At 46.1% G+C, this 24,698-nt stretch overlaps 2 protein-coding genes, 1 long non-coding RNA gene and 1 pseudogene across 5 annotated transcripts; 2 read left to right on the forward strand and 2 right to left on the reverse strand.

Annotated features, from left to right (window-relative positions):
• Window positions 1-2,449: 2,449 nt before the first annotated feature.
• Window positions 2,450-7,591, forward strand: LOC122133855 (annotated as a pseudogene).
• Window positions 7,592-13,054: 5,463 nt separating this feature from the next.
• LOC122134030 (cyclin-dependent kinase 4 inhibitor D-like) lies at window positions 13,055-14,943 on the forward strand. 2 transcript variants are annotated; one of them, XM_042725249.1, is made up of 3 exons: window positions 13,055-13,190; window positions 13,264-13,410; window positions 14,165-14,943. In XM_042725249.1, the coding sequence occupies exons 2-3, from the start codon at window positions 13,277-13,279 to the stop codon at window positions 14,535-14,537; spliced, it is 507 nt and encodes a 168-aa protein (XP_042581183.1). In that variant the 5' UTR covers window positions 13,055-13,190; window positions 13,264-13,276; the 3' UTR covers window positions 14,538-14,943. The 2 variants fall into 2 exon arrangements, with proteins under 2 accessions (XP_042581183.1, XP_042581184.1); XM_042725250.1 differs by lacking the exon at window positions 13,055-13,190 and having other exon boundaries at window positions 13,197-13,410.
• Window positions 14,944-16,175: 1,232 nt separating this feature from the next.
• LOC109078609 (volume-regulated anion channel subunit LRRC8E-like) lies at window positions 16,176-21,038 on the reverse strand. Of its 2 annotated transcripts, none has more exons than XM_042725239.1 (3): window positions 20,587-20,944; window positions 20,087-20,235; window positions 16,176-19,341 (listed from the first exon to the last, which is right to left on the reverse strand). In XM_042725239.1, the coding sequence occupies exons 2-3, from the start codon at window positions 20,225-20,227 to the stop codon at window positions 17,062-17,064; spliced, it is 2,421 nt and encodes an 806-aa protein (XP_042581173.1). In that variant the 5' UTR covers window positions 20,228-20,235; window positions 20,587-20,944; the 3' UTR covers window positions 16,176-17,061. The 2 variants fall into 2 exon arrangements, with proteins under 2 accessions (XP_042581173.1, XP_018949393.2); XM_019093848.2 differs by lacking the exon at window positions 20,587-20,944 and adding an exon at window positions 20,965-21,038 and having other exon boundaries at window positions 16,177-19,341.
• An 866-nt stretch (window positions 21,039-21,904) lies between these two features.
• On the reverse strand, window positions 21,905-24,698 carry LOC122137601. The gene is made up of 3 exons (XR_006154958.1): window positions 24,456-24,698; window positions 24,082-24,359; window positions 21,905-23,204 (listed from the first exon to the last, which is right to left on the reverse strand). It is a non-coding gene; the product is annotated as an uncharacterized LOC122137601 (long non-coding RNA).

Consider the following 24,698-nt stretch of genomic DNA (forward strand, 5'->3'; position numbering starts at 1 on the left):
GAAGGGCTCTTGGATGGGTTGCTGGTCGTGGGAGGTCCAGGTTTACTCTTGTGAAGATCAGAATGAACCCGTTCCTTCATCCTGATCTGAAGTTCTACAAAGTCCATAGAAACAACGACCCCCAAAGAAACAACTCCTCTGTTTTTGACAATGTTTTTCAATAAATGCAGATTTTGGAACACCAGAATCAGTGTGTTTGTCTTGATTTGGTGATGGTCTCGGTCAGAGATTCTCTCCGTCAGATTTATCAGCTGTTTTAGGAGCAGCTCCGGTGCTGTGTTCTATCCGGAGCATAATGCTGATGATTCGTTAACACTACATCTCTCCATCCACTCGTTATCAAACACTTGTTCACAGTCACTCATCTTTGCATATTTCAGAGCTCATCAGTGTGGTGTGACTGAACTTCACTCTCGTACAGTATTTAATCATCTGTTCCATGGTCTTCAGATGCTTTCTTCATGAATCAGAGGAGCTCTGGGTTGATGACGGATCTGCAGTAATGAACGGCATGCTGTTTGACCCGGACACAAGTGAGAACCGTGTCCATCACAACATCATGCACTCTCTAGTATAACCACTCTTTTGTATTTATAGAACCAACCATATGTATGGTTTTACTTAGAACCATAAATAAAAATATAGATTTTTTTTTTTTTTTTGCTCTGAAGGTCTGAGTTTGACACTCTTGAAGCTCAAGTGTCAGAGCGTGTGTGAGTATGAGTTTGTTTGTAGTGAGTGTGTGTGTGCGTGTGTGTGTGTGTGTGTGTGTGTGTGTGTGTGTGTGTTGCATGTGTGAGTGAGTGTATGAGTGGTGTGTGTGTGTGTGTGTCTATGTATGAGTGAGTGCGTTGTGTGTGTGTGTGTGTGTGTGAGTGAGTGAGTGTGTGTGTGTGTGTTTGAATGAGTGTGTGTGTGTGTGTGTGAGTGAGTGAGTGAGTGTGTGTGTGTGTGTGTGTGTGTGTATGTATGAATGTGAGTGTGTGTGTGTGTGCGTGCGTGCGTGTGTGAGTGAGTGTGTGTGTGTGTGTGGTGTGTGTGTGTGTGTGTGTGTGTGTGAGTGAGTGAGTGTGTTGTGATGTGTGTGTGTGTGTGTGTGTGTGAGTGAGTGAGGGTGTAAGTGAGTGTGTGTGTGTGTGGTGTGTGTGTGTGTGTGTGAGTGTGTGTGTGTGTCTGTGTGTGTGTGTGTGAGTGAGTGAGTGTGTGTGTGTGTGTGTGTGTGTGTGGTGTGTGAGTGGTGAGTGTGTGTGTGTGTGTGTGTGTGTGTGTGTGGGAGTGAGTGAGTGTGGTGTGTGTCTGTGTGTGTGTGTGTGAGTGAGTGAGTGTGTGTGTGTCTGTAGTGTGTGTGTGTGTGGAGTGAATGTATGAGTGGTGAGTGAGTGTGTGTGTCTGTGTGAGTGTATGAGTGTGTGTTTGTGAGTGTATGAGTGTGTGTGTGTGTGAGTGATTCCTCATACAGTGATGTTAGTTTAGTTTCAGGTGTGTGAGTTTAGATCAGAAAATCAGATGATAATCTGGTGTGGAATTCTCTAGAAGCAGTCAGTCGTCTGTGTGGGAGTGTGTAGATTATTCAGTCATGGTGTGTTTTCTGCTGAGGATCTCGGTGTGCAGGTGAATAGTGATGCCGTCCAATCAGGAGCTCAGAACTCTACAATATTCTCATTCTGATGATCTCATTGGTCAGGCCCAATGCGATGGGCGGAGTTCAAATCTCACACCACAGCTGTGACGCGGCAGGAGGGCGTGTCTTGTGTGTTGTCATGACAATGATCAACTGAGACGCAATTCCAGCAGATTCTGAGACACTGGATCTTTTTGTAATTTGTACTTTTAGATTTTCCTGCTGGACTTTGCCTCTATGAGGTGTTATAATGTGGTTGTTTTTTTGCCGTGATCTACTGTTTAATATACATTTCGTGTCCAGTTTTGTATATTTTTATCAGATAATTCATAAAACCCAGGGACAGCTCATCTTAAAACTGTAAACAGTGTGGTGGAGACTCAATGAACTGAAGCGGTTTACTTATTTAAAGTTTTTTTTTTTGTGTGTCTTTATTTAACCAGGAGAGAAGCTCACTAAACTAAAACCAACTAGACTAAAAATCTATTTTACAGGAGTGTCCTGGACAAGATAGGCAGCCCGATATACATAATACACGTTTAACAATCGTGCCAATATAATATTACTGTACTCTTACAAACACCGATTCTGTGTGTAACATCCTCATTCATAACCTCTCCTCAGCGGACGCTCAGCTTTCACACAGCATCTCAAGCAGGACAGCTGGTTCCACAGCTGCAGTCTCACCTGCTGAAGGTGGCTCGATGTTGCCCTCTACTGGCGCGCCTCCGCGGTCCACGTGGTCTCTGGCAATCGTTTACCTGGCGCTGCGTGACGTCACCGCGCACCGCGCAGGAAAAGGAACTGGCGCTCGTGATTGATTTCATGGTTAACTCTCCGCTAAACACAGAGATGTTACTAGCGCTACTTTAATCTGATTTAACACTGATCTGGTGATTTCATACGCGCTAGAACATGTCTGCGTCAGCTGTGTTCGTGCTGGATCTGAAGGGGAAGGTAATTATAGGACTCTTAATGAGCGAATTTATAGAAGAAATTAGTAGATTACTTCACTTTGATTAATCAAGTTTTGTAATAATCTGTGAGCTTTTCTACAGCTGTCTGCTTACTACAGTCTTTAATGAGAAACAGTGGTTCATTATTCGATGTCATATGGTAGTATTTCACTTCTTTTGAAAGTGTTTTCTACTGGAACTGCTTTAATCCCGCTGACCACTTTAGAAGCAGTTTTTAGGACATGAACAGATGTCATTTCCTCTCCAGACAGGAAAGAGTATTATTACAGATGACCCCATTAAAAGAGGTGTGGAGGTACAGATGATGCAGCTCACTTAAAGGGATACTCCATCACAAAATGAAAATGTTATCATTATGTCGTTACAAACCCGTTAAAAGCTCCTTCGCCTTCAGAACACAATTTAAGATATTCTGGATGAAAACCGTGAGGCTTGTGACTGTCCCACAGACTGCGAAATAAATAACAGTTGTCAAGGTCCAGGAAAAGGCATGATAAGCATCGTCAGAATACTTCATCTGTCATCAGTGATTCAAACCGTGAACGTTATGAAGCGACGAGAACAACTTTCTGTACAACAAAGAAAACAAAATAATGACTTTATTTCAACAATTCCTCTCTCTGTGTCTCTCCAAATCAGGCGTAGCGCCATTTTGGCAAATCTGAGCTGAACACAGGCAGCGTACGCTCTTCTGTGTCAGCCGCAACACAAGGATACGTTTTTTAGTGTATTTACGCTTTGGTTTGAAAGCAAACAGCGCATCGGCGCAGCGACACAAAAAGAGCTGACTGTTATTTATTTGGCAGTCTATGGGACAGTCACAAGCCTCCCTGTTTCATCCAAAATATCTTAAATTGTGTTCTGAAGACCAACAAAGCTTTTCTGGGTTTGGAACGACATGATTAATGACTACATTTTCATTTTGTGATGGAGTAACCCTTTAAGAAATGACGAGATCTGAAATGATGAAAGGAAAGCTGTCTGTCATACTCTGACACAAACTCCTCTCATCAGGTGCTGATATGCCGCAACTACAAAGGTGATGTCGACATGTCAGAGATCGACCACTTCTTCACCCTGCTAATGCAACAGGAAGAGGAGGGGCTTCTCTGCCCTGTGATGTCACACGGCAATGTCCACTTCCTGTGGATCAAACACAGCAATCTGTACTGTATCCTTAACGTCACACAGACCTCACGATCTGATTGTAGAATGTTATACTGAGTAAGCAGTGCAGATTCGATCATGTGTGATTCTGTTGAATCATTTAATGGTGTATCGTTCAGTAAACCACGTGACTCGAACCCACAATCTTAGGGTTAGGAGTCAAACTCTCTAACCATTAGGACACAACTTCCCCTTAAAGGGCTGGACTGCTTCTGTTTTGTTTTTATGTGTACTGTTCTCTGAGGTCCACTTATAATGTTATAAAGATTATTACATCAAAATACTTCATAATTTAGAAGTAATAGGCTACTTTCTGTCCTGTTTTTACCCTTCTCATCAGAACGCTGTTTTAGTAGGCTTGTTTGTTTGTTGTTTTTGACCTTCTCATCAGAACGCTTTGTTGGCTAATACCTGTGTTTGATTGACAGTCTACGAATCTGCTATAAATGAAGTGAACAAAGGACTGAGTTCTTACTGACGTGTTCTGGATCTTCATTAATAATAAAGTTCATCCACTCTTTCGTAACGTTGTGATCAGAAGGAAGGCTTCCAGCGCACAGGGTCTTGCTGTCTTCAGAGCATCTTTATCGTTTGGTTAATGCTTAGACCTGCGTCAGCCTCTCTTGTAAACACTACATGCGCAAATCAGTGGGCGGGGCTAAACTGGCAGCAATGTAAAATCAGTGGGCGGGGCTAAACAGACAGTGATTTAGAAGCAGGCGTTGATGTTCTGCGGAGGCGGAGCTTATCCACACTATTACATCATAGAGCAGAACAAGCTGATGCTTTACAGACTGCCTTCATTATAAGCTGTCTTTAGACTAAAGCCAAGCTGACACTGCGATTTTTAAAAGTCCTTTAGGATTGTACTTGCCAGACTGTACGAACATGATGATCATGTCACACCGTGGGATCTCAGTTGTCATTAATGTCAGACTGTACGACAGTCAAGACGCGTTAAAAACAGGTGCGCGCAAGAAAAGTTCTACCTTATCAACCCATACACGTTCAGTGACTGCGAGCTGTTGTAATGTTGGCTGTCATTAAAAGTTAATGAATGTCTGCAATACCGGCGTATTTAAGAAGAAAAGTGTAAGCAGCGCTGCAAACCCTCATGAAAAACAGCAGCACGAGCAGTGTTTATCAGAGCAAAGGCAACGTATTATATTGAATTCTGTGAGTGGAGGACAGGAGCGCCGGAGTTAATGCGGTTAGAAGACATCTCTAGCATTAATTCTGATCACGGCTTGTCTTGAAAAACGAAGACAGTTCGTCGTAGGAGGTCACACTGCAGGACTGTACGCCAAATCTTCTGACCACTGCTAGAAGTTTGATTGCAACGGCCATTAATCTGCTGTCAAAAATCAAAGACTACAGATGTTAGCCTAGGATTATAGGAATAGTTTAGGATTTTCAAAATTTGTCTCAGACGACCAAATCATGGCCAAAATCGCACAGTGTGAGCCGGACTTAACATGAAAGTTTAGAGTTCTAATACTTACAGGATGTTTTTATCGGTTCATGGCCTCTTTAAACTTACCCTGCCAATAACATCAGTGGTGGCCACCACCAACAAGAACTCCAATGCGTCTCTGGTCTACTCCTTCCTGTACAAGCTGGTGGAGGTGAGTCCGAGACGGCTCGAGGTCGTTCATTAACTACCGGGTTAATTCTTCAATCTTAACTGAAGCCGCTGAAACAAACGGGCTCCTCCCGTGCCGTGTGTTCAGGTGTTCACGGAGTACTTCAAGGAGCTGGAGGAGGAGAGCATTCAGGATAACTTCGTGGTGGTGTACGAGCTGCTGGACGAGCTCATGGACTTCGGTTTCCCGCAGACGACCGACAGCAAGATCCTTCAGGAGTAAGACGCGTCCGCTTCACGCCATCGTCACGCCGAGGCTCTTCTCCTGACCCGTGTTTCTCTCTCAGGTACATCACGCAGCAGGGGAACAAGCTGGAGGTGGCCAAGACCAAAGTGCCCCACCACCGTCACCAACGCCGTGTCCCTGGATATCCGAGGGCATCAGATACAAGAAGAACGAGGTCTTCATCGACGTCATCGAGTCCATTAACGTGCTGGTGTGTGACGCGTCTTTGAGCAGCTGTCCTCCTGTAGTCTGTGTGTGTGTGTGTGTGTGTGTGTGTGTGTGTGTGAGAGAGAGAGAGAGAGTGTGTGTGTGTGTGTGTGTGTGTGGTGTGTGTGTGTGTGTGCTTGCTGACGAGGTGTGTGTGTGTGCTGACGAGCCGTGTGTGTGTGTGTGCTGACGAGGTGTGTGTGTGTGCTGACGAGGTGTGTGTGTGTGTGTGTGTGCTGACGACAGGTGTGTGTGTGTGCTGACGAGGTTGTGTGTGTGTGTGTGTGTGTGTGTGCTGACGAGGTGTGTGTGTGTGTGTGTGTGTGTGTGCTGACGAGGTGTGTGTGTGTGTGTGTGTGTGTGTGTGTGTGTGTGTGCTGACGAGGTGTGTGTGTGTGTGTGCTGACGAGGTGTGTGTGTGTGTGTGTGCTGACGAGGTGTGTGTGTGTGCTGACGAGGTGTGTGTGTGTGTGTGTGTGTGTGCTGAAGAGGTGTGTGTGTGTGTGTGTGTGTGTGTGTGTGTGCTGGAGAGATGTGTGTGTGTGTGTGTGTGTGTGTGTGTTGACGAGGTGTGTGGTGTGTGTGTGTGTGTTGTGTGTGCTGACGAGGTGTGTGTGTGTGTGCTGACGAGGTGTGTGTGTGTGTGTGTGTGTGTGTGTGTGCTGACGAGGTGTGTGTGTGTGTGTGCTGACGAGGTGTGTGTGTGTGTGTGCTGACGAGGGTGTGTGTGTGTGTGTGTGTGTGTGTGTGCTGACGAGGTGTGTGTGTGTGTGTGTGTGCCTGACGAGGTGTGAGGTGTGTGTGTGTGTGTGTGTGTGTTCTGACGAGGTGTGCGTGTGTGTGTGTGTGTGCGTGTGTGTGTGTGCGCTGACGAGGTGTGTGTGTTGCGTGTGTGTGTGCTGACGGCGTGTGTGTGTGTGTGTGTGTGCTGACGAGGTGTGTGTGTGTGTGTGTGCTGACGAGGTGTGTGTGTGTGTGTGCTGACGAGGTGTGTGTGTGTGTGTGGGTGTGTGTGCTGACGAGGTGTGCGTGTGTGAGTGTGTGTGTGTGTGTGTGTGTGTGTGCGCTGACGAGGTGTGTGTGTGTGTGTGTGTGTGTGTGTGTGCGCTGACGAGGTGTGTGTGTGTGTGTGTGTGTTGTGTGTGCTGACGAGGTGTGTGTGTGTGTGTGTGTGTGTGTGTGCTGACGAGGTGTGTGTGTGTGTGTGTGTGTGTGTGGTGTGTGTGTGTGTGTGTTGTGTGTGTGTGTGGTGTGCAGGTGAACGCTAACGGCAGTGTGATGAGCAGTGATATCGTGGGCAGCATCAAGCTCAAGACGATGCTCTCAGGGATGCCGGGAGCTTCCGGCTGGGCCTCAACGACCGCATGCTGTTCGCCCTCACCGGCCGTAAGAACCGACGATATCACGCTGTTTGAGTGATGAACTGATGAAGAGGATCAGTCCTACTAACGTGTGTGTGTGTGTGTGTGCGTGCGCAGGAGACAAAGGGAAGACCGTGACTATGGAGGACGTGAAGTTTCATCAGGTGTGTTCGTGTGTCGTCTGTCGCGGTTCGAGAGCGACAGAACCATCTCCCTTCATTCCGCCTGACGGAGAGTCTGAGCTCATGTCGTACCGGATCAACACACACGTAAGCGCCGCTAACAGCTTGTGTATCGACAAACCCGTCTGTAATGAAACAACAGACACACGCAGACTGAATGATGGCTGAACGGCTTCCTGAAGTCATTACCTTTTTATTTTCTAGTAACTTTCTATTTCCTGTAGCAGGGCTAACGCTAGGAATTCTGGGCCCTGTGCACTGCGTTTGCTGTGGGGCCCCTCTTGGGCCCTGTGCAGTGTGTCTCTCTTTTCTGCTCCGTAGTAATCGGCCTGTAATCATAGCAACAGATGACCACAGTAACGATGAAGACTTTGGATGGCATCTATAATTATAAAATTTTTAGCCTGTGCAGCATTTTGGGGACATTGCTGCTGCTTTCTTCCTCTGAGATTTTTTTGGTAACACTTTATTTTTAAAGTGTCCTTGTTACAGTGTATTTAAGTACTGAGTAATATTTATGAACTACATGTACTTACTGCATAGTTAGGGTTTGGTTTTAGGGTTACTTGCATGTAATATTCATAATACTTCTTATTATAATAGTAAGTACACATTACTTGTGTAACAAGAACAACCTTAAAATAAAGTGTTACAGATTTTTATTAAAAAACCAGTTTTATCGTCCTCTGTGGACACACCGTTGATCTATTTTTCATGAAGTGAGAGTTAGATTGATGGTAAAGAATAGCCATCGTGCTTGTGCCTTCTCAGTGACGTTACAGCTAGTCTTTTTTCCTGGTGTTCAGTCTTTCATTATGATAGACACGGAGAGCAGACAGGAAGGGACGCGGGGAGAGAGGGGTAGGGATCGGGAAAGGTCCCTCAAGCCGGGATTTGAACTCGGGAAAGCCCGTAACACAACAGCGCTATATGCTAGCGCACTTGCCCTCGAGGCTTTCGACGGCGACGGACCGCTAGTCCCTGTGACTGCGCCTCTGTTTCTACAGCACACATCATGACCGGACGGTGGTATGAACACAAGTGTGTTAGTGCTGACGGTGTTGTTGTTTTGAGATCTTGGCAGCAGTCACACAGCTGATGTGTGTATAGTGTGTATAGTCTCTGTAACCAACACACGTCTCTGGTCTGCAGGTCAAAGCCGCTCATTTGGATCGAGTCTGTTATTGAGAAGTTCTCTCACAGTCGGGTGGAGATCATGGTGAAGGTTTGTGAGCAAGACTTTCGTCCACACTGAGTCTAACCCTACAGAGGTTAGTCATATTTTCAGCATTGTTCAGTATGTGTAGACTGATCTGATCCAGTCTCTCTCTCTCTCTGCATTTCAGGCTAAAGGGCAGTTTTAAAAAGCACGTCCGTGGCCAATAATGTGGAGATCCGTGTGCCGGTGCCGAGCGATGCGGACTCTCCCAAGTTCAAAACCAGCACAGGTCACGCCTAAATACGTTCCTGAGAAGAAACCTGGTGGTGTGGAGCATTAAATCCTTCCAGTAAGAAAGCGATTTACAGATGTGCCTAGAGAAAGCATCAGTCCTCAGATGTGGTTTATGAGACCGTTGTCATGTATGTGTTTGTGAGTTTGGTTTGAATCTGAGCTCTGGTGTCGTGCACAGGGGTGGAAAGGAGCTTTCTGATGCGCGCTCACTTCATTCTGTCTGCCGAGTGTCGAGAATCACGAGACGGAGGGAAGGCCTCCGATTCACCGTCAAGTTTGAGATCCCGTATTTCACCGTGTCCGGCATACAGGTGACTGTACATGTGTTCCCATTCACCGTCCCTCTGTTACACTCACGGCACCATGTTTAATGTTCTGATTACTGGGATAGTTCCCCAGAAATGAAGATTCTGTCATTAATTACTCTCCCTCATGTCGTTCCAAACCTGTAAGATCTTCGTTCATCTTTAGAACACAAATGAAGATATTTTTGATGAACCTCCGAGAGCTCTCTGATCTTTTTCATGAGACACGCAAGGATCTGAACACGGTCAAGGCTCAGAAACATAGCAGGGACATCGATAAATCGATGTGGAATTGTTGTTTATTTTTGTTTTCTTTGTGCACAAAAGTATTCTCATAGCTTTGTAAACTTCATTTTTGGGTGAACTATCCCTTTAAGATCTGAAGTGAGAAAGTATGATGAGTTCTGAAACTCTGAGGTGTGATTTTATTGAAGGTGCGGTACATGAAGATCATTGAGAAGAGCGGCTATCAGGCGCTGCCGTGGGTCCGCTACATCACACAGAGCGGGGGTGAGCTTCAGCTTCTGATTCAAACAAGAAACAGTGTAAAACTTGCATGTGGTCCATCAGTATGTCGTGTCTATTGAAATTAGACTTTATATTTTATTTACTATAATTGTCATTTATAATTCTTTTTATTACTAGTTTTTTATTATCATGAATTATACGTACTGTAACTTTCTGTACTGGAAGCTCCTGACAGCAAGACAGACTCCTTTTGTGTGTGGAACCTAAAATACTAAACACAGATACAGCAACACTTCGTCGATATCTCATCGATGGTCTGTTGCCCCGAAGCCAGAGAGCGACTTTATTACCAAGTCTGTACACACACACACACACTCACACTCACACACACACTCACACGCACACTCACACACACACGCACACGCACACACGCACACGCACACGCACTCACACTCACACGCACACGCACACGCACACGCACACACACACAACCACTCACTCACGCGCACGCACAACGCACACTCACACGCACACTCACACGCCACACCACACACCACTCACACCACCCACACCACACACACACACCCACACACACACCACTCACACACACACACACACTCACATAACACACACACACACACACTCACCACACACCCCACACACACACACACACACACCACACTCACACACACACACTCACTCACTCACACACACTCACTCACACAGACACACACACACTCACACACACTCACACACCACACACTCCACACACACACACACACTCACACTCACACACACACACTCACACTCACACACCACACCTCACACCCCACACACACACTCACACACGCACACTCACACTCACACACACTCACACTCTCACACACTCACTCTCTCAAACACTCACACACACTCACACTCACACACACACACACACACACACACTCACACAGACACACACACACACTCACACACACACACAACACACTCACACACACACACACACACTCACGCACTCACTCACACACACACCTCACACTCACACACACACACACACAGGCACACACACACTCACAAATTACACACACACACTCACACACACTCACACACACACACACACACACTCAACACGCACACACACACTCTAACACTCACACTCGCACCCACACACACACACACACTCACTCACACTAACACACACACACACTCACATCACACACACACACACACCACACTCGCGCACCACACACACACACTCCCACACACTCTCCTCACACACACACACTCGCTCAAACACACACACTCACACACACACACACACTCACCACACCCTCACCCCCACACACACACCTACTCTGCACAGACACACACCCACTCCACACACACACACACACACACACACTCACACACACACACCACTCACCCACACACACACACTCACACAGACACACACACACTCACACACACACACACACACACACACTCACACTCACACACACACACACACACCCCCACCACACACACCACACACACACACACGCACACGCACACTCACACACACGCACACTCACACACACACACATTTGTTCGCACACTCACACACACACACACACACGCACACTCACACACACACACACACACACACACTCACCACAGACACTCACACACACACACCACCACACACTCACACTCACACTCACACACACACAGACACAACACACACACACAGGCACACTCACACACACACACACTCACACTCACACACACACACTCACACACACTCACTCACACACACACTCACACTCACACAGACACACACACACACTCACACGCACAATCACACAGACACACACACACACACACACACACACACATCACCATCACACACACGGCCTCTCACACAGACACACACACACTCACACACACTCACACACACACACACACACACACCATCACACACACACACACTCTCACAGACACCACACACACACTCACAGACACACACACACTCACACAGACACTCACACACACACTCACACTCATACTCACACACTCAATACACACACACTCACACACACACACTCATACAGACTCACTCACACACACACACACACTCACACTCACACTCAGACAGACACACACACACACACACACTCACACTCACACTCAGACAGACACACACTCACACACAACCTCACTCACACACACACACACACACACACACTCACACTCACTACACACACACCACACACACCCACACACCACCCTCACACTCACACACTCACACTCACACACCACACCCCACACCCACCCACACCCACTACACACACACTCACACTCACACACACACACACACAACTCAACACTCACACACACACTACACACACTCACACACACCACACACACACACACTCACTAGAGATCCACACACACACACACTCACACACACACACACACACACACACACACACATTCACTCACACACACAACACACGTCAACACACACACACACACCACACTCTTACGTCACACCACACACACACACACACACACACACACACACACACACACACACACACACACACTCACTAACTCACTCACACACACACACACGCACACACACACACACCACACACACATCACACAGACAGACACTCACACACGAGGACTTTGACCTGCTTATGGTGCATGAGTATAACACTGTAGAGATGGAATATATCACTAATATAAGAAATACAGAAAATAAAATAATGCACTATCATCATGTGTTTATATATCCATGTATGTTTCTTATGGACCAGCCTGAGGACCAACACTTAATGAGCCGGCTGACTGAGAACAGTTCTGTGGACGAAGTTATTAAATGTTTTTTGTGTCTGTTATTAGTTTGGTTTTATCCTAGCAGAATTTCAATTAGAGAAAAATGAAATGTATTAATTAGTTGGACGGTGAATGTAACACACTGTAAACACACATTTTCTAAAGTGCTTTTTGCACCAAATCATGGAATATGTTTTCAATCATTTCTGTTTAATTTTGCAATAAACTTAATATATTTGTCCTGAAGTTACTGATATATATCTAAATATGTTTATTATCATGAGCGCGTCTTGGCACGAAAGCCCGCTCTTTTACACACACACACACACACACACACACACTCTCTCTCTCTCTCTCTCTCTCTCTCTCTCTCTCTCTCTCTCTCTCTCTCTCTCTCTCTCTCTCTCTCTCTCTCTCGGAGTCAGTGAATGAACGTAACAGTTTACAAATAAACCTTCTCAAATCGCCCGCCTTCTGCGCTCTACTTTCTCATTGGTCGGTGGCGCGGTTGCCACGGTGATACTGTAGCAACGCCTATCGGCACTCACTCCCTTTTGACCAATTATGGGCAGCCGCGTCGCGTGTGTGAGCGCTGATTGGCCTGACGAGCGCTCTCGTGGTGCGGCGCTGTTGTCGGTCAGGCGCGCGATGTGAAGGCGCTCAGCTCAGCGCGTTTATTTGTGATTGTTTTGACGGATCTGAGTGAACAGATAAACAGCCAACGCTCGCTCATCCGCGGACTGCGACGCACAGAGACAGCGGTAAGTTTAAATGCTGTTCGTGTCGAAGCTGCTGAATCGGTTCGCGTTGTCACGGAGTGAGTTCTCGGGTCAGATCTGCTCAGAGGATGGTTGTGGACGGGTTCGGCAGCGGGAAGAGCCTCGGCGCGGCGGCGGCGCGGGGGAATGTGGACGCGGTGCGGCGGATGCTGCAGGATCACCGGCTCCAACCGGACACGCTCAACGAGTTCGGGAAAACCGCGCTGATGGTTGTGGGCTCAACGCGTTACTGCTTTCATTCGCCCGTTTATATCATAGATGTACAGATTCTCACTGCGCTGTTTGTTTCGCTTTCCCTTCCGGCCGCGATGACGTCACGACGACCTGTCACTCACTCCCTGCGCGTTGAGTGGGATCACGATTAACGTCACGCGCTGTTCTTATATCATAGATGTGTTACTTTGGAAATGTGATAGCTTACAGATTACTAGTTACCCTATCTACAATGTAATAAGTAATGTAGCTATTAAAGTGTTTTCTACATTCCTGAGTGTTGATGTGTTATCAGGTTAAGCTCGGAGCAGAACTCAGCACTGATTACTGTCAGACTCACAGAACCCTTCTTCATCTGAGTTCAGATTAGACCCCGACCCGCGCAGTGTTCTCACCTTTACCTGTTAGCATCTCTGAACAATGCTTTGGGAAAAAAACTGTTAAATTAAAAAATAAAGCATATACTTAAACCCAAATAGGAAATAAGACCGGTATCGAATAGGCATGTGTCCTAAACTCCTGAAACACTGATGTCTCATATGTTAGAGCAGTTACTGCAATCTGGGAAAGAAATCAATTATATCTGTATGTGTGAAAATATTCAGATGACCCCCCCCCCCTTTTGTGATATGTTACATTTTCTTAAGTAACTGTAATTTAATTACACATTATTTCTCAGTAACAGATTACAGTTAGATCTGTTTTGTGATTAAACGAGGCCCGTGGAGTGACGAGTGTTTTGTGCTGCAGGTGATGATGATGGGCTGCCCCGGTGTGGCCAGTGTGCTGCTGGACCACGGCGCTGACCCCAACGTCCAGGACCGCTGCGGAGTGACCCCTGCGCATGACGCGGCCCCGCACCGGATTCCTGACACGCTGAGGGTTCTGGTGGACCACGGCGCCTCCGTCAACGTCCCTGACCACAGCGGAGCCCCTGCCCCCCTCCACATCGCCATCCGCGAGGGCCACGGGGACGTGGTGGAGTACCTGGCCCCGCTCTCGGACCTGGGGCACCGGGACGGCCGCGGGGCCGACGCTCTGGACGTGGCTCGGGACACTCGCGCTCCGGAGATGGTGGAGCTTTTGGAGCGCCTGATGCCAGCCCGGTCCCTCTGAAGAACTGCACGGCTCGACTCGGCGCTCATTAGCGGGCTGTATTTATATTAATATGTTGGATGTTCTGATAGTTGGTAGTTGAACTCACAATATTAGCCGGAATATGTAGCACCGGTTTTGCACAGAGCAGCCCCGCAGCGGATCTCCTCGAGCGGGTTCGCCAGGCACACGTGTAAATACCCCTTTCTTTGGTATTTTACAAAACATTTCTGTGCAGAAACGTGAACTGTTAACAGTTTTATTCTTGTGAAATTATTTCTTGCCATCTGCGCACTGAAGAATTCTTGCTTTGCGCGTAAATTTGCTCGGATTAACGTCTGTAAATAACATTTTATGAATTTATTTGACTTATTTATTGAAGAATTGTAAATTAACGTTTGTTTACCGTGGTATTTCAGATGTTATTTATTAAGATGTTGTTTAATAAACTGAAAAAATCATTTTGTCTGAATTAAAACCGTGCAGCAGCTGCTCATATTTTCCAACCGATGGTATCCTTCCTTAAAAACATGAACAAATAAACACATACTTAGAACAACATAATAACACATTAGGTAATGTTAAACTTCTTTTATTTCTGAACCAAACATCTTTCACATGATGTGACTGCTCGGGTCGGCTGAGAACAAACATGATGTCTAATGATAAATCTGACACTGATGTGAGCTCAAGGTGACCCTGGACGGCTCGGTTTCCCCACAGGAATGTGTGCGCCTGTACAAGGCTAACATTGTGCTGTCACAGCACAGAGACGTTTACAACTCCGAGAGGACGCAGACACAATGGGGGGTTTGTTTGCTCGCTGCATTCAGGCCAGACCCTCAGGATCCCTCTTACATCAGCGGAGCTCTCACCGGATCCGCTTCAGCCCAGGTCCATGTTTTAATGAATGCCCCTCGAAGTCTGACTCTTCTGCAGTGTTTAACTCGGATCAGTTTAAGCAGAGGGAGTCACAGAGGCTTCAGTTACATTCTGCTGGTAGATACATAACTTAGATTTTATAAAAATATCTAAAATGATTTGCATATTCTAACAAATATGTTCTTTGCACACAACATTCAGTCACAACTTCATTATATTTTAGCAGACTTGATTATGCTGCTATCATCAGGATCATCACTAGTGAAGGCTGTGTGTGTGTGTGTGTGTGTGTGTGTGTGTGTGTGTTCTTGTCATCAGCCAATCAGTGTTGTTGTGATATTTTTTTGTGGATCTAGATATGTGTTGTCATGACAGTTACAGCTCAGGTGGTTGGCCAAAGTAACCTCCATGAGCAAAGTTCTCTAATTGTGTGCTTCACGAGATGAAAAGGAATGCCAACAGGTATAAAGGTAAAGCCACACACACACAAAAAAAAAAAAAAAAGCACACACACACACACCTGTGGAAGTTTCCACTCGCTCAGACACACCCACCATCAGAAAACAACACACAGAAGCTTCATTGTTAAGAACTGCATTTCTCCAAGAGCTTGGTCTGCTGTTATGAAGAAAAGCAGCATTAATTTCTAATCAGAGTTACTCAGGTGCTGTTGTTTAAACAGCCGAGTGAATTTACTTAGATAAACATCTGAGCTTAAACCCTACTGAGAATAAACTAGAAACCAGAAAGAGTTCAGCTGAAGGGACACATGCGGACGAATCTGTTCTGGCATCGGTTCAGTGTTCAGTGTTTAGTGTTCGCTCACGTTCAGTCTCAGGTCTGGAAGCGTTGCTCCCATCAGTTTTTCTCACGGGGATTTTTAAAAAGTCTAAACCTACGAGCTACGAGGTGAATCACAACATTACAAACCTTCATTTGAAAATAATAAGCACAAAAGGTACAAGACTGTGTATTTAATGACTTTAATGAGGGAAAGAACTACAATCCCATGAACCATTGCGAATGACAATCTAATTACTAAAAACTATAACACAACTATTGATTTAAAGATGTTAATTGTGCATATATAAACAACATATTTAATGTTTACTGCAAAATAAGGAGCACTTTGCTTGCCGTGGTTCACTGATTGAAGACTTCTTTGCAGAATCATGAATCAGTTTCTTTTCCTAACCAGGAATTGCACTGATAAACATTATTACTAAAAAAAAATATGTTAAAATATTAAGTGCAGTGCGTTCAGACGGAGATCAAGTCTATCAAGTCTGTCCGGTGAAAGTTCACGGCATAAACATTCAGATGCTGTGAATGAGATCGGTCCGCTGGTCAGTCAGGTTTTGCCGTCCCATAGCACAAAATCCCATGCGCATGGAGGAATTTATTTAAATGAGTTTCCATCTTCCATTATTCACATTAACCCTTTTTTCGCACAAGTAAAAACCACCTCAAGCGAGCGTAAAAACTTTTCTATGAATTAATGGATTTTTATCAGAATTTCGGCGCTTCCATCACTCGTTTCTTCTTCAATCTGCGCATTAAAATGGTGAATGCAATATAGCTAATGTCATCACATAAATCAAAGCACACTCTATTTAGACAAACAAAAAAAAGAAGTGTTAATGGCAGCGCTCCAGTGCTGTGATTATCTGTGCTTCATCCTGTCCTTCACGTCTGGAGGCAGAAGGTCCATCAGACTGTCCTCCACGATCACAGCAGCCAGTCTGAGCGAGAGACAGTCGGCGAGCTCCGCAGGCAGAGACTCCAGCCGGTTTCCCTCAGCTCCAGCCGGACCCAGCTGAGCCAGATTCCCGACCCGCGGAGACAGCGAGGAGATGCTGTTATTCCCCAGCGCCAGCACCTTCACCCTCTTACAGGAGAACAGCTCCTCGGGGAGACTCTCCAGAGAGTTAAAGGCCACAGAGAGGAACTGCAGGCACTGGAGGATGCCGATCTCCGCGGGCAGAGACGCCAGCTGGTTGTGGGAAAGGTCCAGGTGTCGGAGTTTGGTGCAGTAACAGAGGCGCGGCGGAAGACTGCGGATCTTGTTCCAGCTGAGGTCCAGCACCTCCAGGGCGCGGAGCTTGCTGATGTGCTCGGGGATGTAGGAGATGTCGTTGTGCCAGAGCTTGAGGACGGTCAGGCGGCGACAGTGCTGCAGACTCAAGACCTCTTCCACGGTGGTGAGCCGGTTCTCTCGAAGGTCCAGCTCCTGCAGGAGGGACAGGCTGAAGACGGCGCTGGGGATCCGCTCCAGACCGCAGCCCGTCAGCTCCAGAGCGCTCAGGTTCACCAGCTTCTTCAGGCTGTTATAGACCTGGAGCCTGGTCCCCTCGTTGTGAACGCTCAGTCGCAGGAGCTGCCCGGAAACATCCACAACACTGGGCGGGATCTTGGTCAGCTTGCAGCGTAAGGTCAGCACGCGCAGGTTCTTCAGCTCACGTAAGAGTCCAGCGCCGGGGCCGCGGGAGAGCTCGCTGCTCAGAGCGCCGCTCAGGTGAAGCTCCTCCAGGCTCTGTAAGGTGTACATCCACAGCGGCACCTGCTCCGGGCCCTCGAAGCCCAAGCGCAGAACCTTCAGGTTCTCACGCAGATGACTGAGGGCCCCCTGCTGGAGCTTGGCCGGACTGTGGATCAACACGATCTCCTGTAAGGCTGGAAGTTGTGATATGGTTCCGGGGACCGTCACGTTACTGATCAGTTCCAGTTTGAGCGACTCGACCTCGGAAATCTCAAAGACAGTGTCCGGTAACCCTGGGAGCAGGAACAGGGGGAGCTCCAGCCTCTCGGAGGCGTTGCGTGACAGACGAGCGCGGAGTTTATCGGCCGTCCACTCGTGGTTGAGGTTGAGCTGCCGTAAGCGGCATTCGCTGACCTCCGAGAGGAAGACGGCGAAGCGTTTGGAGTACAGGGCGTCGTACTGATCACTGAGGTGCAGGAGAAACGCAAAGTCATTTTTAACATCCGGGATGTCGTTTATTCCCGTCTCCAAGCGCACCGCCTCAAAGGAATACTCTTTCAGCGGTCGGTGAAACAGCCAATAAAGCGAATAAATGCACAGCAGTCCGTACACGCCGACGAAGCATATGTAGCAGTAGGCTAATTTGGAGAACAGATGTGCTTTATTGTAGTTACAGCAGAACGCACTGAACCCCGTCAGATCTGGAGGCACCGAGCACATCACCACGATCTGGATGTTGGGCACCAGAGCAATACTGTAAACGGTGATGAGAGCGAACTTGAAGACCTTCAGCACCGTCTGCAGCACGTACATGAAGTAAAGCAGATCCGCCTCCTCCACGTGCGTCCGAAACTTCCGGACTTTCTCGAACAGGGCCTTGGCCTGCTCGCCTTCTTTCTTGTCCAAGAGCGACGCGGTCGGCTGCGGTTCTGCTGATTTTTGCTCCGAGCTGGACTTTATGGAAGATTGGATCAGAGACACCATGTCGTCGTTGTTGTCTGCGGGTGATTTGGTCATTGTGTTCTTCCTCCACACGACCATCCTCTCCTCTCGCCGCTCTTCGTAGACTTCGCTGATGGCTCTCGTGGTCCAGGGAGAGTCGAAACACTTCCCCAGTATGATCACAAACAGCTCGATCTTAGACGACGTTCCTGGGAACTTGAACCAGAAGCTGCTGGCCACCATGAAGATCATGCTGTGGATGACCACTAGGTAAGGGAAGTACTTTCCGTACCAGTGCACGGCCCGTTCGTAGCAGAAGTGGTTGACGAACTCGTACTGGTGGATATCCAGGCCGTTCTTCCGTCCGAACACCTCCACGACGTTTGGACCGAGATGTTTGGTGATGGCGAACTCCCACAGACTCTCGTTCTCCTTGTCCTGCCGCAGGTGACTGCAGTCTCGGTCTCCGCCGGAGAGATCCGTGAATCGGTTCGGCAGGCAAGATATCTTGTCTTGGGTCAGCTGAGGAGAGATGGAGATTGTGTAAGCATCAGTGTTGATGACACACGAAACATCACAATCACCGAATGAACATTTACACTGCAAACATCTGCATGCTTCTGGTGGCTAATAAAAGGAAGAATGGCTGATGGGTATCACGAGTCACGACGGGAGTCTGATGGCAAACAAACCGCAGAGACACGTTATCTAATCAGCTAAAGCTCTTCCTAATCGCTTCTCTTTATTCCTGATCAGACGTTCATGGAGAACAGAATGACAAACCACAGCAGCGAACACAATAATATGTACTTTTCTAAGCAACAGTTCACATGAAAATGAAAATTCTCACCATCATGTCATACCGAACCTGTTTAATGTGTCTGGATGCAGCATTTCTGAAGCTGGAGTGAAATGTATATAAAAAAACTAAATAATTTTAATCCTATCCTCTCATAGAGAATCACGTGGTTTCTAAGGCTCAGAGTAAAGTGTGTGAGTCACATGGACACTGTTATTATACTTTTATGATACTTCGATGGTGTTTGTTGTGGAGTCTGTTTCAAACACAGCTCAAAGGTTCTTCAAAACAGTTCCTCTTGCATTTCAGGAAAGGAAGAAAATCATACAGAAAATAACACTGAGTAAATGATGACACAGTTTTCATTTTGATGTGAACTATTTCTTTTCAGTCCCTGACTAATGTTCTCAGGACACTGGTATCTGAAGTCGTGGTAGATCTGATGTAAGGGTCACTGAGGAAGCCCACCTGAAGCGTGCAGCCGAACACCCCGATCATCAGCATGGTGACGCCCAGATACTCAGACAGGACGTCCCACCAGGGCTTCAGGACCCGGAACTGTGGGTTCTGCTCGGACGTGATGCTCCGGAACTCATTCACAGGAATCATCTCCACACCTGCCAGAGACACATACAGTCTGAGACGGTTGGAAATATCACATGAATACTGACTTATGAAGTTGAGTCATGTATAATGAAGGTTTTATTAATCTGCTGGATCAGTGTTATTAATAAGCTCAGGACCTTGTGACACTTTCAAGAGTTTCTGCAACACTAACAGTTTCTGTGCCTTTATTTAGATAGGAACTCTCAGAGATGCGAACAGACTTTGATGAATAAAACGTTAAAGAGAACAGCGTTTATTTTTCTAACAATATAAATCTATAAAAACAATTTAAGACATCCTTGCTAAATAAAAGTTTAAATGTTTTTATATATTTAAAAAAATTAGAATAAAAAATTACTGACCCCAAACTTTTGAACTGTAGTGTATATTGTTATATAATCCTGAAAAAGTATCACAGGTTCCAAAAAAATATGAAGCAGCAGAAGAGTTTCCAGCATAAAAACACTTTCTCAGTGGATCTAAACTAATCTCTCAGGTGACCTATTTAGATCTGAGAGAGTGAGGAACACAAACTGCTGTAATGAATCTGAACGTGCATCAGTGTTCGTCCTCTGGCTCAGTCCTGACTTCACTCTCAATCACAATCTGAGCTCATATTACAGTACAGTACAGTACTCACACCTGTGCAGGAGGCGCCGCTGAATGGAGTTAATAGAGTTAGTTAACAGAGTTAGTTAACAGAGTTAGTTAACAGAGTTAGTTAATAGAGTTGAAGTCACCTGCTTGTGTTGGTCCGGAGTCTGGAGCTGAAACTGAAGTCTCTCGGAGTTAAAGCGCCTCCCAGAACCGAGAGCTGATGTCAACACCAACAAACAGCCGTGCAACAGATTCATATTCAGAATTCATATTTCTCTGTCACTTAACATTCCGCTGTGAATAGTTTAGTGCAGGCGTGAATTAAACAACTTAAAACAGCACAGTATAAACGGGTTTTGTTTTACTTCTGAGCGCCAAATGTTCTCACTAATACATTGAACGAGCAAAGCAACCGACTTATGAGGACATTTTATATTATTAAGTATTAATCGGACAAATCTTGTTATTGTTTTATTCGGATGACGTGCGCAGGGTCCTCGCTCCTCAACACATTTGTTTTTTAGCTTGAATCAGTGAATGTTGTTTGTAACCTAAACCTATTTTTTCTGAATCTATCTGTCTATCCATCCATCCATCTATTATTAGTATCATTAGTATTATTATTATCATGTTTTTATTATGTATGTATTATGATTAATGAATTTTGTTCACATCCAAAATAAAAGTTTTGTTTACATAACATATGTATGTGTACAGGGTATATTTATTATGTATATATATATAAATACACACACATAAATTATATATTTAGAATGTTTTTTTACATGTATATACATTTATATATTTATATTCTTATATGTGTATTTATATTAATATGATTTATATTACATATAAATATATTTAAAATATAAACAACTTATTCTTTTTTAAACATATACATGCATGTGTGTGTATTAATATATACATAATAAATTTATGTAAACAAAACTTTTATTTTGGATGTGATTAATCGTGATTAATCATTTGACAGCCCTAGTTTTAAACTGTATTTGGCGCGCTGACGCGTTCCCGCGCTTGGTGTTCAGTGTTTTGGCGCCACCGCGCGAGGCTCACACAAACCACTGCGAGATATACAAGGTTTAATAGACAAGGTCTGTACAAGGTGTTCTTTACTGTAAAGCAGACATAAATGACCCTTTATAGATCATTTTGAGTGATTAAAAGAAAAAAAGCATCCCTTTACAAACTAAAAGCTGAATTTGTAAAAAGTTCCTCCATTGAGAACGAACAGGGCCTGTATCACTAACAGCAGTATCTCAGATAAATAAAAGTAGAGAAAAAACACAGACTTCATGCAATACCAATGTACAAATCCCTGGAAAAGCAGCTTATTGCTTTTACAAATACATCATTTCATCAGTCTGTTAAAATCATCTTTCATTTGCGATGGCTTCTGTAGATAACACTTCACAGCTCGTTCTGTCAGTAAACATGATCTTGTGTGTGTTTGTACAGCTCCAGAAGCTCCAGAGCTGGCTTCACACCATCATCAGTTTCAGGAGGGATCGACGTCTGACATGAAAAACACAAACACAACACCACACGGCGCTGATGAACCGCTGCGGATCGAGTCCAGCACGTCACCGGGATCAGAGGAGGTAGACATCCATCATCCTGAACGACAGAAGCTCTGCTGCTCCGTTATTAACCCTCACTCCACGCCACGAGAGAAACACACCCACACACCAGAAGATGTTCACATGTGCATGTGTTTCTAGTGTTTCTGGCACGGCTCCATGGTCACAGTGACTCCGACACCGCTGCGGCCGGACGTCATGTTGGTGACCTCGCTCCACGTGTCTGTGTCCGGGTCATAACACTCCACACTGTCCAGAAACGTGTTCCCATCATACCCACCTACAGACACACAACAAACAAACAAATCAGTCAATGTCTCAATATTTTCACGAGCAACGGATGAGCATTTCAGTAAATAACTGTAACCAAAGTTAAAATACATCATAATATTTAAGGGTTGTGTGTCATGTATTTTATACATTCTAATGGTGTAAGATTGAACAGAAATGTATTACAAAGTATAACTGGGAACAGAAAGGGTTCTGAGAGTGAGAAGCAGCTGGTACCGACCCAGACAGCAACATAGTGTTGGCCCAGATCCGGCCCACATCTGGCCCACGTGAAATCCATGCGGGCCGGATCTGGGCCGAAACTGCTTGCTGTCTGGGGAGCACATAAATGCGTGCGTGGTGCGCCGTCACTCCGAGAGCGCTGCGTCTGTGTCTCATGGAGGAGATGAAGCTCCAGACGTCCGTCTCTACGTCGTAGCGCTCCACGCTGTTCAGCTGATGGGTGCCGTCGTATCCTCCCATCACATAGATGTAGTTCCCCAGCGCGCACACGCCTGAACACAGATCACATGACGCTCAGAACACGCTCACAGTCACAGCGGGACACAGCACACATCAGCCAATCAAAGATCTGACGCCTTCCTGCTGTCTGAACACACGTGATCACTGATGTTAACCCCGGGTCAGAACAACCAGTGCTGTTCTGTAGTGTCCAGAGAGAAGCACCTGGAGATCCCTGACGATTATTACAGCACTAGTGTCTCCAGCAGACAGAAACCGTTTATCAGTTAATGTTAATACTGCAGTGAGATGTTTGTGCTGCACACAGTGATGTGATTTGATCATCATCAGTCTGTCTGGAGTCACATGAAGAAACAGAACAAACTGAGACAGACTCAATCCAGAAGAACTGTGTCTCCGAGACGCTTCAAGAAACCTTCCTGCAAAGCTACAGAGCTGTGAGAAGTGTTAGGCACTTGTGTAAAAACGCAGTAAAATGAGGATGATGTCAAAAATAATATCATAAATAGAATGTCTTTATCAATTGACTTCTATGAACTGAATGAAATCATCATTTGTTGTGAGCATGCTCTGTGTTTAAAGCAGGTTTTGTCCTCGGTGCACTTGAGCAGAGTTTCTCAGGAGCTTTCAGGAAGGTTTCTTGAAGCGTCTCGGAGACACAGTTCTTCTGGATTGAGTCTGTCTCAGTTTGTTCTGTTTCTTCATGTGACTCCAGACACACTGATGATGATCAGATCACATCTCTGTGTGCAGCACAAACATCTCTCTGCAGTACTAACATGAACTGATAATTAACGGTTTCTATCTGCTGGAGACACTAGTGCTGTAAGTATATTTGGCCAGCAGTGTAAGTGTTGATCCGCTCCTCATTTATTCAGAGTTTGAGGTGAACTCTTCCTCTGCTCTGACCTGCGCCGCTGCGGACCACTCGTCTCTCTCGGAGTTGTAGCATTCAGCGGAGCTCAGCCGGTGCGTACCGTCGAACCCCCCCACAGCGTACAGCAGTCGGTTGATCACGGCCACACCGACACCGATCCGCCGCGTCAGCATCGGAGCCACCAGCTGCCAGCAGTCCCTCTCCGGATCGTACCTGAACACACACACACACACACACACACACACACACACACACACACACACACACATACCTGCTCGTGACAGCGCTGCTGCAGGAAGTCAGATCACACCTAGAGGAAGCACAGCAGCCGTCACCGAGTCTTCATAGCTCCAGAGCTTAGTGCTTATCTGTCTATTAACAGCGGTTTCCACTTCCTTCTACTCACCGAATAATGTTTGTCATCTGTTATTCATCACCAATCTCCATAAACATCACAGAGGAAGTGTAACAGATCAAAGCAAAAGGCTTTTAGGGGTTTTTCTGTGATGAAAACCAGGTGAAAAAGAAGCGTGCGGTTTTTACAGAGAAGTACGCCGGGGTGCGGTGCACACGTTGCTTATTTATTCATCAGCACAGTACGTGGCTAAGTGTTCATGCTGTTTGAATTTTTCCCAAATGCACGTTAAAC

The sequence above is a fragment of the Cyprinus carpio genome, chromosome B6 (assembly GCF_018340385.1).
Source record: "Cyprinus carpio isolate SPL01 chromosome B6, ASM1834038v1, whole genome shotgun sequence".
Lineage (NCBI taxonomy): Eukaryota > Metazoa > Chordata > Actinopteri > Cypriniformes > Cyprinidae > Cyprinus > Cyprinus carpio.